General features: G+C 36.1%; 2 protein-coding genes and 1 pseudogene across 4 annotated transcripts; all 3 read right to left on the reverse strand.

Moving 5' to 3' along the window:
- Positions 1 to 113: 113 nt before the first annotated feature.
- On the reverse strand, positions 114 to 4,014 carry LOC123201047 (putative thiamine biosynthesis oxidoreductase ThiO). Of its 3 annotated transcripts, none has more exons than XM_044616499.1 (9): positions 3,652 to 4,014; positions 3,503 to 3,560; positions 3,189 to 3,297; positions 2,585 to 2,666; positions 2,212 to 2,263; positions 1,973 to 2,119; positions 1,774 to 1,885; positions 1,302 to 1,428; positions 114 to 579 (listed from the first exon to the last, which is right to left on the reverse strand). In XM_044616499.1, the coding sequence occupies exons 1-9, from the start codon at positions 3,798 to 3,800 to the stop codon at positions 123 to 125; spliced, it is 1,293 nt and encodes a 430-aa protein (XP_044472434.1). In that variant the 5' UTR covers positions 3,801 to 4,014; the 3' UTR covers positions 114 to 122. The 3 variants fall into 3 exon arrangements, with proteins under 3 accessions (XP_044472434.1, XP_044472435.1, XP_044472433.1); XM_044616500.1 differs by having other exon boundaries at positions 1,309 to 1,428; positions 2,585 to 2,729; XM_044616498.1 differs by having other exon boundaries at positions 2,585 to 2,729; positions 3,652 to 4,009.
- Positions 4,015 to 6,040: 2,026 nt separating this feature from the next.
- LOC123200292 lies at positions 6,041 to 10,583 on the reverse strand (annotated as a pseudogene).
- A 1,166-nt stretch (positions 10,584 to 11,749) lies between these two features.
- LOC123200202 (leucine-rich repeat receptor-like protein kinase TDR) lies at positions 11,750 to 15,158 on the reverse strand. Its single transcript, XM_044615354.1, has 2 exons — positions 12,443 to 15,158; positions 11,750 to 12,348 (listed from the first exon to the last, which is right to left on the reverse strand). Exons 1-2 carry the CDS (start codon positions 15,003 to 15,005, stop codon positions 12,029 to 12,031), a joined length of 2,883 nt encoding a protein of 960 aa, XP_044471289.1. The 5' UTR covers positions 15,006 to 15,158; the 3' UTR covers positions 11,750 to 12,028.
- Positions 15,159 to 15,874: the final 716 nt, after the last annotated feature.

Raw genomic sequence — 15,874 nt, forward strand, 5'->3', positions numbered from 1 at the left:
TGCAATTTCTCACAGGCTTCATGCACACCCTTGTGAAGTTGGGATGCTAGCAGGAGCCACAAATGGGGATCTTGTTCATGTGTGAATAATGTCAGTGTTTCCAAAAAATGATCTCTAGTTAACTATCGATTTATTTTCTTCCATGCAGTTAGTTCAGGTGGGATTATGCGTTCATCACAGGAAAGCACAGCCTGTGCCATTAATTTCCCAAGCCAGGCATGGTACAATAAGCCTCTTGAACCAAGTCCTCCAAATAGCCAGTATTTACAGGTCTGAGTTTTACCTATAAGGTCTTCAATACAACCCAGAAGGGGAAGTGATCCATTGACTGTAAGTGGTGGCATTGCTCTCAAGCCTGCCCTAGCTTCAGTGAAAGACCAATTCGTTATGCCTGGATATATGGAAGATGCCTTTGGCAGAAGTTCTTCCAAGGCTTTTGAAGCTTCATCCACAGAGACTTTTGGTGATGAATTTCTTGATTTCCATTCCCATGTTGAGCCCACATACAGACTGCGAGTCCCTTGGACAGCCAGCCATGCATCTGCCAATATTGATGGGCCATCATCTGGATACTCTTGCCTACAGTATAGCATTACAAATAATAAGTCATGTAAACAAACAAGAAAACCATTTGCACTTAAAATGGAAACCAATTTAGATACCAATAATGGTATGTCATCATATGATTGAGTGATTTTGAATCAAAAATAAAATAACACCTAATTACATTATGACACATCCTCTTTCGTATTCAAATTGGCACTCATTATAAGTTCACATAGCATTGCTTGTGAACAAATTGAGTTTTTGTTAGGATCCCAAGTGCAAGGTATGAGACTTGGATCTCACATTAGAAAGTATGAGCAACTAGTGTGGGGTTTATATGACTTTGGGCTATTCTATCTTAATAGCTAGTTTTTGAGATATGGTTCTCTTAAAGTTCGTATCATTTAGTATCAGAGTCATCACTATGTCTCCCAGTTGCAATTGTGCGGCGCGGGTGATGATGCTGGCATTATAGTGTTCACCCGAGACTAGCAAGGAGTTAACGCACAGCCAACCCGCGTGGGTGCCAGGGCTACGGAGAGTCGTGGTATGTTAAGATCTCAAGTACAAAGTATGAAACTTAGATCTCACATTGAAAAGTATGAACAACTAGTGTGGGGTTTATATAGCCTTGAGATCTCTCATCTCAATAGGTAGTTTTTGAGGTGTGGTTCTTCTAAAGTTCGTATCAGTTTTCACATCAAATTGTAGCAATTGACTTTTTAATTCATAAGAAAACATATAGTGACTTTTACCCTATACCACCAGGTAGTTGCAGGCAAGCAATGACTCCCCGGCATGTTCTCAATGGAAGCCTACCAGAGAGCTCTGGAAGCATGTCTGCTTTGGCACCCATGCATACAATCACAGCGTCATATTCTCCTAAACACATAAAGCGAAAATCAGGATTCTGCAGAAGAAAGAGTCTTCATTAAAGTATACTACATATGGAACATAAATTATATACTTCACAACCATGGAAAACACCCAGGACATGAGCTAAGCACAAATAAGCATATAGAAAACGGCAACTGTCAGCCTGTCCAAACATAAGAATGTCGAGTATATCATCAGGTTGTTACATACAAACTAGATGGGCAGTATCTGGGAATCCTAAAACATGAAATCCAATCCAGTAGTTTTCCATCACCACTTGTAATATATCACATGCAATAGAGGGGGAAAAAAAGAAAAGAAAGGAGCTTAATCAACAGAATGGGAGATTACCTTTCAATTCCAGGAGATTACTAATGGATTTTTGGTGGAGATACAACTCTTTCCTTCCAAAACCAGAACTGGACAATCCCTTCACTAGATTTTTACATGCTAAGAATAGCCCCTAGTAGATAACCAGAAAACAAAGAAAATTTACAAGAAGTAGATGAAAACTTGCTGTAACAAAGATTAATTTCTTAATTGTTCATACCTGAAGATAGTGCTGGGGATGAACATTGACAGCATCAGGCATATAAAAGGCTGTGTTCAAAGGGACACATAAATTGGGAACAAGTCTTTGGGCAGAATCCTTATCAATAGTCTCTATTCTGCAACTGGAAAGGCAGTTCTGAGCATTCTAATCACATAAGACAGAAACATCAATATTACCAGAAAATCATTTACCAATCACAAACCTAGCAAATTTCTATTGAGTTTCAAAAATATTACATCATTTAATGTATTCAAAGTCTTCATATTTGTTGCAGGCCGCAAGATGCCCCTGAATACGAATGAAAGCAATGGAATAGGTATGAGTTAATTGATGCAGAGAATAAGAGTGCAGCTTGTATTAAAAAAAAAAGGAATCTAAACAAATTTCCAAGTCCCATGTGTATGAGCAATAAAGTAAACATAAAATAATCTGACCTGATAGGTAAGTTCATTAATTATTTGTGTTAGTATAAATTGTAAGACAAAAAAACATTAATTTTATCCAAGTGCGCATATTTTGTTTACCGCACCTGTTTGGGAAGGATTACCAAGATCTAGAAAGAAATTTACTATGAAATGAAATAGAAACTTGACTGAAAAGGAGACAAACCTTCTCCTTATGACAAATTCACTCAAATCTTGACCAGATTCCTCCAATTCTGAATTTGCTTCTTCTAAACCAATTGCTGCTTCTGCAATGCTTAAAAGTTTTAAAGTCTCTTTCCAACATTCAGCACCCCGCCAAAGAAGCTTAGCTGCAAAAGCTATAACATGTAAATACACCTAAAAAACATCTCAAACTTTGTATATAACATTCTCATAGTTACCAAAAACCATCCAGGCTAACAAGAACTGGTAATGAAAGTAAAACAAATCATCTACTAACGAAAACAGCATATTAGTAATAAATTTCTTTTCAATTTTAAATGACACCCTATGAACAAAAAATGTTATGTCATAAATTACAACAAATATTTTCTTATGCTATGGCATCAGCATCAAATGATCAAAACATACCTGGAATCTTTACCTTCCTTAATACAGAATTATCCTAAGAAAAAAACTTCAATTGTATTATCAAAACATTCCTGGTATCTTTTCCATCCTTAATACAGAATTATCCTCAGAAAAAACTTAGATAGTAAAATACAAGTTGAACCCAAATCAAGATAAAAGGAGTATCATACATATAAAGATAATAATATAATGAAAACCTTTAGGAGAATAAGGATGGAGGAGTCCTCCTGATACTCCAGAAGCACCACCTCCTATGCCAATCTCATCATATATATCAACACATACACTCAACTCCTTAGCACTCTCCTGCAAATTCAGTTACACCAAATTCAACTTCAACAACATTTTTAAGGCCATAAAAAACAAATTTGATAGTGTCAATACATCAAAAAAATCATTTTTTCTGTCTTTGGGAAGATATAGTGCATCATTCTAATCAAAATTCATGCTTTTTCAGTTCACTTTATGAGATCTGCTTCAAAAAATAATAATGTAAAATATAAAATAGTACTTTCAACAAATGCCAAGCGACTGAGAGACCAGCAAAGCCAGCACCAAGCACGGCGTATCTGCATTCAATTATTATAGTTTAAATTATGTCTTTAATTTAAATAGATAAATAATAATTATGAAAACAATTTAAAGTATTAGAAAGATGACCTAAGAGGACGTTGGTGGTGAGAAGAGACCACTAGTGAAGTCATTCTTCTACTATGTAAACGACAGTGGCGGCAGCAGTTGTAGTCGCCGATAAATGGCGAGCTCCATTTGGCCAGAAGACTCTTGCCCGGCGGCGGCCGCGCCGGCATGGCTCACTTTCAGTTCTACCTAATATAGTTTTGTAGGATGATGGACTACAGAGTTAATTCAGCCGGTTCGGCCGCCTTTTTCACAATGTGTCGTAAATTCATAATTCTTTTGGCCCGTACATATCGGAATATCTTTGATCCATAAGTTTCCAAAAGTACTGTAAAACCCCCTCAGAAGTCAAACGTCGAGGTGAATTCAAACCAAGCAGGCTCGGACTCAACTCACTGTTTATCTCAAGCGAGCCAAACTTCAAGCTTATCAAACTTAAGCTCAATTGTCGATTAACATAAACATCAAAATTTGTTTTTTTCATCTTTTTAAATGATTTTTTTTTCTCTAACATTATTGTTTACTGTTTCAAAAAATTTAAACTTAAGTTTGAACTAACCGTTATAAATTTAAATCAAACTCAAATGAATCTTTATTCAAATTTATCACAATTGGAATCTACCCTCAACTTTTAAGTAAAAATCCATAATACCCTTATTTGTTTTTCAATATATTATTAGATATTATTAAAATTTGGATGTTATAAAATTTTCATTTTATTCCTTTAGAGTTCTCTTTGATGAATTTTTGTGTTATTCACATTTTATTTATTTTTAATAACACACAAGTAACAATAATAAAATATTATCATACTATAAAATATTAATTAAGATATTTTAACTTGATCCGCACCGACTCTAAAATATTAAAATCAATTTGAACTCAATTTATAATGAAAATGAATACAATTTTTTACTCAAATTTGAGTTCAAATTGAAACCAACTCTAGTTTCGCTGCATCATATTATTGTAAAGTGATTCATGAATTTATGTCACAACCAACAAAACTACAAGGAAGTGGAAACCTCTTTTTATACTCAAACCAGAGAAATATGCGTGCGGTACATGTATGTCTTTTAATTTGTCCCTAGTATCCGCTAAGTTTAGGGGCCTTTTTGGTAATTTTATAAAATGTGTCATTAGGAATAATCACATATGCTTTGAGGGGCTGGTATACTTTTCGGAAAATAACCCGCCTGTCTTATTTGTATTCAACTTCATCTCTCTGGTGCACAGGTATCAGAGCTCTTCTTACCCGCCAACACATGTAAGCGACGATCTCAGTTCAAACAGCAATTATTTAAACCTAATGGGTGATTTGCCACTAAAAAATGATGTCTATCTACTGAACCATTATCCAAACTAACAATGTCTAACATTGTTAAATCCGACAATCATCACTTACTGTTGATTCATTCATGTCCCATTCTGGCGAGATCATCAATCAATCTCCTTTCCGAAATTTGGTTTCCGATGCCTAGTTTTCTTTTTATATGGGTTTCGGCTTGCTGTTTAAAGGGAACCAATGATTAATGGAAGTTTTGGGGGGAAAAAAGGGCAGAATGGTGGTCATCATTCATATGGCTCAACCTTTATCTCATTAGCCATCTCGCCGGTTAGATTTACCTGTTGATGTATTCCAGATTGTGCTGCGCCCATTGTGGAAACTGTAAAATGTCTTACTTAGCCGTAGATATGATCCAAATCCGCGCAGTCTCAAAAGTTGATTTGATTTGATTTAGTTCTGCTTAAATTCGTTTAATTAAAATTCAAACCGAACTCGAGCTAAAATATTTGGTTCATTTTTTAATTTGAGTCAATAGGTGTTTAGCTCAAATTCATAGCTCAAATCAGTAGTTCGAATTCGTAGCTTGTTTTGGTTCGAATTCATGGCTCGATTTTAGTAGTTTGAATTGGCAGTTCGAATTTGTGACTCAATTCAGCTCGAATCTGTGACTCGAAACAGAAATTTTGAATATTATTTAAATAAAACAATGTTGTTTTGTTAATGAATCACAAACTCGAGCTACGAATCCAAGCTATACATTTGAGCCATCAATTCAAACCATTAATCTGAGCCGAACCGAGCTACGAATTTGAATAATTAATTTGAGCTATAAAATCAAGCCGCACTTGAACTAAATTAAACTGAGCTATTTTTCATTTGAGCCGAACTCAAGCTAGATTTAATTTTGGTTCGATGAACTCGAGTTGAATTCAAGCCTGACCATATCTATTCAAGCTGAACTCAAGCCAAAGGGTGTTCGGGCTCGACCCGGCCCGAATCCACCCCTGGTCTTACAGCACCGTTAACTTCATTCTCAGTCGCAATACGGGACCTAATATCATGGTTCAAGGAGTGGCAGATAAGTAATACAGATGTTAGCCCCGCAAAGGGAAAGACAAAAACTAGAGGAAACATATGGATACAACTTGAATTTTTTAGTCTTATGTTTAAATCCAGTTCTTACAATTTCATTTTAGCAAGTGCCTCGCTTAACCTTGCAATAGCTTCAAGCTGCCTTACAGTAATGGGTACTGCAGCAGCCTCACCGGTTTCATTTGCCTGGCGTCTCATGTTCTGCAATAATAATTATGATAATAGCTATTACTGGTTGTCAGACTAGGGGCCATAAACTAACGTTAGAATACCTTTCTTATTTGGACATACTGATCCTGAAGCTTTGCTAAGGCAGATTCTGATAGACGGGGGCGGCATTCAACTCTACAGTATTATAAATACCTGTCAGAGTTGCAACTCAAACACTTGAGTATATCATATGTATTTAAGCAGATTGGGTTTTTGAAGAACATATAAAAACTTGCTTGGAACAAATACCTCTTCAGCCAATTCTCATCCTCAGAAGCTTTGCTATCACCTGAGACAGCATTTGCAGATGCAGAAACTTTCATGATATCGCTAGCAATAAGCTGCAATATAGAAATTTATTTTCAGCAACTAATTAAAGGAAATTTAATAGCTAAGCGAGATGTCATATATTACCTTGTCCCGACTCTACATTCTACCATCTTTCACAATAAAAATTAAATCAAATCTAGAAAGAATGGTTGTATACAAATCAATATTATCTAGAGCTGTCTGAAAAGAGAAAAACGTGGTTAATTACTCAAGCAGAAAATACAGTATGAAAATGAAAAACTGATCCAAGTAAAGAAAGTTTGGGTTCGAATATCTGTCATGCTTGTGATTGTTAGGATGAAGGTGTATGTCAAAAAGAAGACCAAGAGAGGAGGAATGACAAGTGGCAGCCAAGCTGGAAAGACAGAAGATAATCAAAAAAGTTTGAAGAGTCTCTCAAGTCAAAGGCAGCAGGAGTTAGAAGCAAGGAAATTATATTTGATCTTGGGAAATTCAGGTGATGAGGTGGCAAACCCTGAGTGGCAGAAAGAAGGCAGAGGAGTGGGAGAGTAGATATAGACTTGGAGGAGGGAAGAGTGGGGAGAGCTTTTTTTAGAGGAAAGTGATTAGGAAGGGAGAGTAAGCCTCTCGAAGAGCTGTGTGGGATGGGCAGTTGTGTTTGATAAGGCTATTGTGGAGCTGTGTTCTTTTGAGTAAGCAATCACTGTTCTATGTAATTTCTGAAAATCAATATTGTAATACACAGAAAGAGGGATTCTTCCTTGATTGTAATCAGATCTCGTTAAATGGAATGAATACACAAATCTTGATGTTCTGTTACATTGAATGGTTTACATTTCACTGTTACATTGACTACTATTCCAACTATACTGTGTGGTGTTGTAATTCTGGGAATTCTGCAGTTCTGGTGCTGCTTCCTGGGAAGAAACTGCACCTTTCTGGATTAGGACTCCTCACCCTCCAGGTCTGTAACAGTAAAACCTGGACTTACTTGATGTAATGATTGTGAGTCAGATCACTGTGACCTGAGTTTATCCATCCAACAAATACGGGTAAGGTCCCCGGTTAAAAAAACAACAGAAGCTGCATTAACCTTAAGGTCATCATAACATCCTGATGGAGGGTTAGCAGGAGGAATAACTGAAGTTCTTGAATTGAGAACAGTTGTTATTCCTGCTTTCGCAATGGATATTGTCTGCTGCTCCATGGCTTCATGAATAGAAACCCCAAGCCACAGAAAGCCAAACTCTTGAAGGACCATCATCATAAGATGGAGAAATGCAGTCTTCAAAATCTAATTCTATTTAGAAATACCTATCCTCTGATCTCATTGATCTCATTTTGTCAAATTCGTCAATGCAGACAACACCACCATCTGCCAAAACCATGGCTCCTCCTTCAAGATAAAATTCATGCTGATTTGGAAGAAAATGAAGTCATGGAATCAATTAATTCAAGTTAACAGGAAATTATTAATCAATTAAAAACCAACTTCCATGAAACATAGGGAAAGAATAAAATGAACAATATAAATTGTATTGACACATAAGATCAAGAACATACAGTACTGCTATCTTGGATCACTGAAGCTGTAAGACCAGCAGCTGATGAACCTTTCCCATAAGTATAAACCGCTATAGGAGCTGTCTTCTCAACAAACTTGACAAACTAAAAATAGTAATCATAAAATTAGCACCGGTGTGGCAAAAGAAGCAAGAGAATGAATTATCTTAGATGGAAACTTATCATGCCTAGACGAAAAAGCTTACATATACATCAAGAACCTTTCAATAAGAGCAGGAATAAAACAGAGCCACAAAGCAACCACCAAACAGTAACTTCAAAAAACCTATATGCATAACACTAATAAAAATATAGAGAACTAACCTGAGATTTGGCAGTAGATGGGTCTCCCAAAAGCAGGACATTGATATCACCTCTTAACTTCACACCATCTGGCAAATTCTATATTCACTAATAAATTCATATTAAATCAATAAATTAGACAAGTTCACACTGTTGAAGTTTATGATATACCTTTCTTGATCCTCCAAACAGAAGGCAAGCCGCAGCTTTCTTCACATCATTGTGACCACATATGGAGGGAACAATTTTAGAGCATATTGCTTTGTATGCATCTGGTTGTGAAGCAAATTTTTTGAATTCTTCTATCTGCAAGTAGTGAAATTACAATTTACAATATGAAAAAGGGGCTCCCATAACAGGATCATATCATTATTCAACAAATATTTGCTCTTCTTTTTTTCTGGGTTTCATTGGTCAACACTTAAAGGTATATACTAGCAACACAGGACTTAGCTAATGAAAATTATTGGAGAAGAAAAGGCACAAGCTCTGAGAAGTTGGGTTATAATGAAGATTATAACCCATCAAAAATAAAATTTCTAGTCATGCATCATAACTCTGCCAACCAAATTGCAGTTTTGTTCGCATAAAAATTTCAGAAAAATCAGATGAAAATTAGTGTACAATTTGTTTTTCTCAACCAACAAAAAAAGGAGAAAACATAGGGCTTCTAAATGAGCACCACGACAAAAAGATTATATATCCTTCATAAGAATCCCACCTGATTGAATGCACACCAGTATAAAGGCACTGGAGAGATGATGGTACAATTTAGAAAAATGTGTTCAACATAATTTCAGTTCTTACCTCTTCTTGTGTGAAAGCAGAAGGACATCAAGAGATGGCCTCATTTGTTTCTTCTATACCTACAACCCTGATATAAGGTTGGCTGACTGCAACTGCTCCTTAATGACTGAATAAAATTAAAGCAACACAAGAAAATCAGCAATGAAATACAATTAAGATATATTAGAATGCTATCCCTCAAGGTGCAAGGATTCTTATAAGGCAGATGAATTGGCAGCTTGAAAAATGCTGTAAATCCCTGTAATGATCAACCTTGTGAAACTCTAATTTCAAAGTCACACCCATCAAATGAGAATTTCATTACCTCAGGATTCTCTTGCAGTTTCAGGGTTTGCTGATCAACATACTGGCTCTTTTCAGGAATCACATTCCAAGGATCAATGGGGCAAGCTTCTTCTCCCACCTACAGAAAATACCAATAATTCCTCCAACTCCTAATTCCAAAAACATGAACTATGACAAGATTTTATGATATTAAACTGAGGGAGATGGCCACAAGATCGAGGAACAATCGCCCCACCAAGGCCTGGATGACAAGGGACATCAATGGTACTTTTACAATCCTTGCATGATAGATGAACATGAGTTGCCTGTGCCTTAACCCTGGAAGCAGCTGTAGTAATCCCAGATATCTGTACCAGCTTTGAGATATATTGAGAATGCCCAACGGTTAGAGAAACATCACTCCCTTTAAATGGTCATTCAAAACATAAAATAAACAACTCACAATAATTTTAACGAAAATCCAAACTCACTTACGCCAAGCAACCGTATTGACATAGAATCCTCCTTAGAGGTAAGCAAAATCTGCACCTCCCCTACCTTTGGCTCCTCCATCTGCATCTTCATCTTCAAACTTGCCAAAACCTCAGCTGCCGCCGTCTCAAACTAATAAACGCATACAGGACTTGAACAATCATGCAACCAATTAAAAAGTAAAATAGAATATTTATCAAATCCTTCATTATACATTAAAATGTTGCTGTATTTTCAAGACTCATTAATATTATACCACATAAAATCTGATAACCCTGATTTCTGATACATAATAAAGAAATAAAAATAAAAACTTTTCAATCCGTACACCTACTTAAATTTAAATTTGAAAATTAATCGAAAAGCAGATAGTACTAAAGGGAGGTAGTCGGCAGGAGAGGAGCGGAGGAGAGAGGAAAGGTCGGCATCAAAGGAGAGGAGGTCCTCCGAGTGAACCAGCAAAAACTTCGATCAAGCTTTCTCTGTAAGAAACACGTTCTTGTCTCTCTCGAAGTTTCTGATGAACTACTTGAACTTGATCAGGACCGAGTGGCGGCGTGGCGTGGCCTCCGTCGAAGCTCCCCCCGCGGCGTCCTTCGGGAACAGGGCTTGATCGCTGTAAAACACCGCGCCTTCGTCCCATCCGGACATCGTTTATTTTCAATCTTTCTGAGTTTCTTCTACTCTTATTTGTTTCGGTGGTTGGAAGAGTAAAGCAGGTTTAGAGCGTCTCTCTGCGTGTAAAAATGGAGGGGATATGGGGTTGGGTTTTAAGTTTTTGGTGCTGACGTGACGTTGGCACGTGACTATTCCCGCCAATCTTCGGATTTATATATCGACTAAAGCCTTTTATATTATATTCAAATTTAAGTTCGGCTCCTTCAAGCTAACGAGGGTCTGTTTACCCTGGTTTAATATAGTTTGAGAATTTTTTTAAATTAAATTAAAAAAGTTTATAAAATTTATAAATTAAATCTAATTAAATCATTTTAGATTTTAAATTAAATCAAACCAAATTAAAAAAATATAATTTGATTCAGTTTAAATTACGATTTGAATCATAGTTATTAATATCTTACAATATATACTACATATTATTAATATAAATCGATATATTTTTAAAAAAAAATAATAGTACAATGTGGATGTTTATGAAAAATTTTTAAATGTTATGAGTGTTTATGATATTTTTTAAAATAATGACATATCAATTATAATTTTTTTATTATTTTATTTTTTAAAATACATATTATACGATATATAATAAGAAAAATTAAGTTTTTAAAAAATTTATATATATATATATATATATATATATATATATATATATATATATATATATATATATATTAAAAAATATGATTTACGATTTAGTTCTGTTTAAAAATCATCCAAACTAAAAAAAAAAAAGGATTGAAAAATTTTTAATCCAAACCAAACTGTAATTTTTAAATAGTTAAATTCAATTTTACAATTTAAAATAAATTATACATATCCCTATAAGCTAATAATGAATTTTTCTGAAAAATTGCCCAAAAGTGTTAGGCAAACAAAAAGTTAAAGCTTCGTTCAAAATAAAAAAGAAGAATCGACAAAAAATAAACTAGAGTAGAAGAAAAACCAGAAACAAAAGATAAAAAGTCATTGGATGTCATATACTTACTCGTTTCTTAGGTAAGTTTAGATTTGATTCTTACCACAAATGACGATGCCTCTTAACTTGAATCTTCGAGTGGTAGTAAGCTTATTATGGATTAAACCTTATCTATTGTGGATCATTTTGAGCTAAACATGGCAAGAAACTAGCAATTAGGCACTAAAAACACATGAAATTCTTAAACCGTTAGGCATGAAGAAAGCTAAAAACCTGACAGGATGAGATTCCACTAGTTAATCTTCAGTGTGATACCATACTTACAGAATTAATCCACAAACTCAATCAATATGACTCAAAACTAAATATAACAATGCCACTCTCATATCATATATGTTATCTGCTTCTTATATACATAAATATATATGTATTCATGATATATATATATGTAGATATGTATTCTCGCTCTTTGACATGCCTTGTTTGTTCTTGCTTCATAGTTCTGCAGTTTTGCTTAGTGGCGACAGTCGTGATAGAAACTTCAACGTGTCGTTCATGGAAGGGCGATCCGAAGGAGTAGTTCTAATGCAGAGAAGTGCAACATCAAGAACCAATTTTATCTCCTCTTGCAATGAACTGCTTGAACCAACTTCATTGTCATTGCATATTTCTCTCAAGAGGCTCTCTCTTGGCTTGTTTCGAATGCTAGTTCCAGCATTTGTAAGCCTACCATTTGTTAAGATTTCGAGAATGATCTCTCCAAAACCATAGATGTCCATGTACAGCTCCTCCTTGATGGTATTGTTGAATTCACCTGAATAAATGCCCATCTATCGCTTATAAATTATGCACAAAGGCATGAAGCTAAAATGCATGCTACATGAAAGCATGTAAAAGGTAAACTGTACCTGATTCTCTCCTGGAATTTGTTGCTGGAATTGAACCATTTGCTAGTTGTGTAAGATGTGTGAGGCCAAATTCAGCTAGATGGGGTTCCATATTTTCGTCGAAAATTATGTTACTTGACTTGAGATCTCCATGAAGGATTGCAGGATTGCAATCATGGTGAAGGAAGCAAAGTCCTCTAGCAATTCCCATCACAATTCTGCACTTGGTGGGCCAATCCTTTTTCATTCTGATCTTCTCAGACAAATTTCCATTAGGCAAGTAGTCATATAGCAGATAGGCTTGATGATTGTTGTGGCAAAAACCAAGCAATCTAATCAAATTCTTGTGCCTTGCACTTCCCAACCTAGTTAAAAATTCTTCCATGACCTTCATTCTCTTTGCTCCCCATTTGATTGTTTTCACCGATACTGTAATTCCTGTAGGCAGAACTGCCTTGCATATGGAACCTGATTGTGGAGGTTGCATTGCTTCCTCTGCATCAGTAGAATTGAAGCTCTTCAAGACGTCGGTTGCTTTGAACCGAGGAAGTCCAAGAAATGAGACCATTTTCCACTGGCCTTTACTTCCTCTTCTGAACCAAAGTATCCCCAAAAGTGCTGCTGCAATGAACATTAAAACCCCTACACATAGTAGCAGCACAAGTATGAGCTTTCCGGAGCCTTTGCTTCCCAATATAGCTATTGAAGTTGCACACGATTGCAAAGGAACTCCACATAGCTTTGGATTTCCAACATACGCACTACTACCCATCATTTTCAGGGCCTTTCCTGAGGGAATGGAGCCAGATATATCATTGAAAGATACATTTAGGAGAACCAAGCTTGAACAATTCCCAAACTTTCGTGGTATTGAGCCACTGAAATTGTTATGTGACAAGTCTAGGACACCTAAATCAGGGAGATTTGCCAGTCCTTCAGGGATAGAACCAGTAAACTTATTGTTAGCTAAATTAATTCTCTTAAGTGCCTGGCAATCCGAAATACTTCCAGTGATAGTTCCTGATAAGTTGTTCATTTGCAGTTCAACGGCAGTAAGGGATTCACAGGACTTGAATGGAGGGAGAGTGCCTGTAATGTTACAAGCTGATGCTGAAACATTTTGCAGCAGTGGAAGAGACCAAGTTTTAGGTGGGATCATGCCTCCTAGCTCTGGATTATCAGAGACATTGAAGTACTGAAGCTTTGAAGCTTGATATATATCAGTGGGAATCCCACCAGTGAACTTGTTCCTAGACAAGTCTATGTAAGAAATATCAGCAAAATGGCTGAATTTCAAAGGGATTTCACCTGAGAATGAATTGTCTTCAAGCCTCAGTCTGACAAGAGTGGAACAATTGGAGAGGGATGGTGAAAGACTTCCAGTAAAATTATTTGAAAACAAAATCAACTTGAACAACACACCTCCAGAACAAATATCTGGAGGAATGCTACCAACAAAATTGTTAGTAGAAACATCAACCCATCTAAGCTTTGAGTTTCTGCCAAGATTCTCAGGAAGTGACCCTGAGAAAAAATTGTTCCATATGAATAGAATTTCCAGGGCAGGAAGTTGAGCTAAGCCGTCGGGTACAGTGCCACTCATTTGATTGTACATAAGACTTAGCAAACTCAGGTTCTTCAACTCAGCAAAGCTCTCAGGAATAGGCCCCGAAAGCTGGTTATCGGAAAGATCCAAGCTTGAGAGAGCCTTCATGTTGCTAAACTCCCCGGGAATCTTCCCAGTCAAGTGGTTTCTAAAGAGAAAAATAGACTCAAGTTTGGTGAGATTGGAGAGTTCTTTTGGTATTGAGCCAGAGAGATTTGCACCAGCAATATCAAGATACTGAATCTCACTCATGTTACCCAATTGCCAAGGGATGCCTCCCTGGTAAGAGTTGTAACCAATTTCCATGTGAGTCACAGTCTTGAGATTTCCAAGCTCTGGTGGAATTTCGCCATTGAGAAAGTTTCCAGCTAGATGAATAAACTCCAGGCTCTGGAAAGAACCATACTGAAATGGGATTGGTCCACTGAAGTAACTCCCAGCTAAATTCAGAACCTTGAGATTCTGAAGATGAGAAGCTTCAACAGGTAAAGGACCTGAAAAGCTGTTACTAAAGGCATCAAGAACAACCAGGTTTTGAAGACTCTGCAACCCTCCTGGAAAGTGACCAGAAAAATTGTTTCTACTGATATCCAAGCTTCTCAAATTAGAAAGATTGAATATTTCAACAGGAAATTGACCAGAGAAAGAGTTCTGACTGAGATTAAGATCAACAAGATCATGGAAAACCCAGAAGTATTTCCCTGGTAACTCACCAGCAAGCAGTTTTGTGGACAAGTTTAAACCGACAACAATGGAATTGTTCTTGTTGCATATAACTCCAGACCATGAACAAGCATAGATTTTCCCCAGTGGGTTTTCTCCAGAAGGCACAAACCAATCATCTAGACTGTTGAAATCATCAATGACTTGAGATTTTAAACCAAGAAGGGCTTCAGAATAAGGATCATTTGCAAAAACTAATGAAAGAGACATGGAGGAGATAACAAAAATCAAGTACAAGCAATGAAAAATTTCCATTGAAAATACCAAGAGGGACACTCTCTCTCTCACTCACACACTCACAAAATTTTGCAAAAAATTCTTTTTGTTTTCAGGAAACAAAGAAAACAACAAAGCGGGTTGGCGTTTTCATTTTTTTGTGGGTTGAATGATGCATGGGAACTAGAGATAGTGATTAGATGAAATGAGAATATTATTAGGGTGCTTTTGGGGGCAAGAGGGACCCTGGATGGGTTAATTTATTTTAATTTTGTTGGCCATTAAAGAATTAAAACTTTTTGTTTTATCCTGATCACACTCACAGAGAGGCATTTGCACTTTCTTTTTCACTGGAGAGAATCCTATAACCTATGCTATTTTTTAGCATATATCCATTTTATAGACATCTTTTATAAGGTTACTGGCCTGACTTTTTCTGGCAAATTTGCATAATTATCAAGCTATTCCATCTTTGTTGAACTCATATTATGTTTAGATGAAATGAGTAACTTCCTTTTCATTTTAAGACGACATTTATAATGCGTAAAGAAAGAGGGGACTGTTAGTTTGGAGTTAGAAATTGGGGTTTTGACAGAACAAAGAAAATTAGGTTGAAATAAAGTAAAGAAGACAACAGTAAATCTTGTCCTAGTGAAGGAAGTGACATTTTGCAAGTGCAGGGAAGGTAAAGGGTAAAAGACACTGGTTTTGATAAAAGCAATTCCCTTTTTCTTTCTGATTTATGATGATGAGTCTTGCCTTTTGTGTTCTCAAATAATAGACAAAGCTACTTGCAGTCCATCCCTTTGTGGTCCAAATCATTCATTCCAATAATTGTTGTAAGGGTTTTGTGAGGGTTTTTTTTTTTTCCTTTTTTTTTTAATTTCTGATTATGATCTATTTAGTCT

Source organism: Mangifera indica, chromosome 17 (genome assembly GCF_011075055.1).
Source record: "Mangifera indica cultivar Alphonso chromosome 17, CATAS_Mindica_2.1, whole genome shotgun sequence".
Lineage (NCBI taxonomy): Eukaryota > Viridiplantae > Streptophyta > Magnoliopsida > Sapindales > Anacardiaceae > Mangifera > Mangifera indica.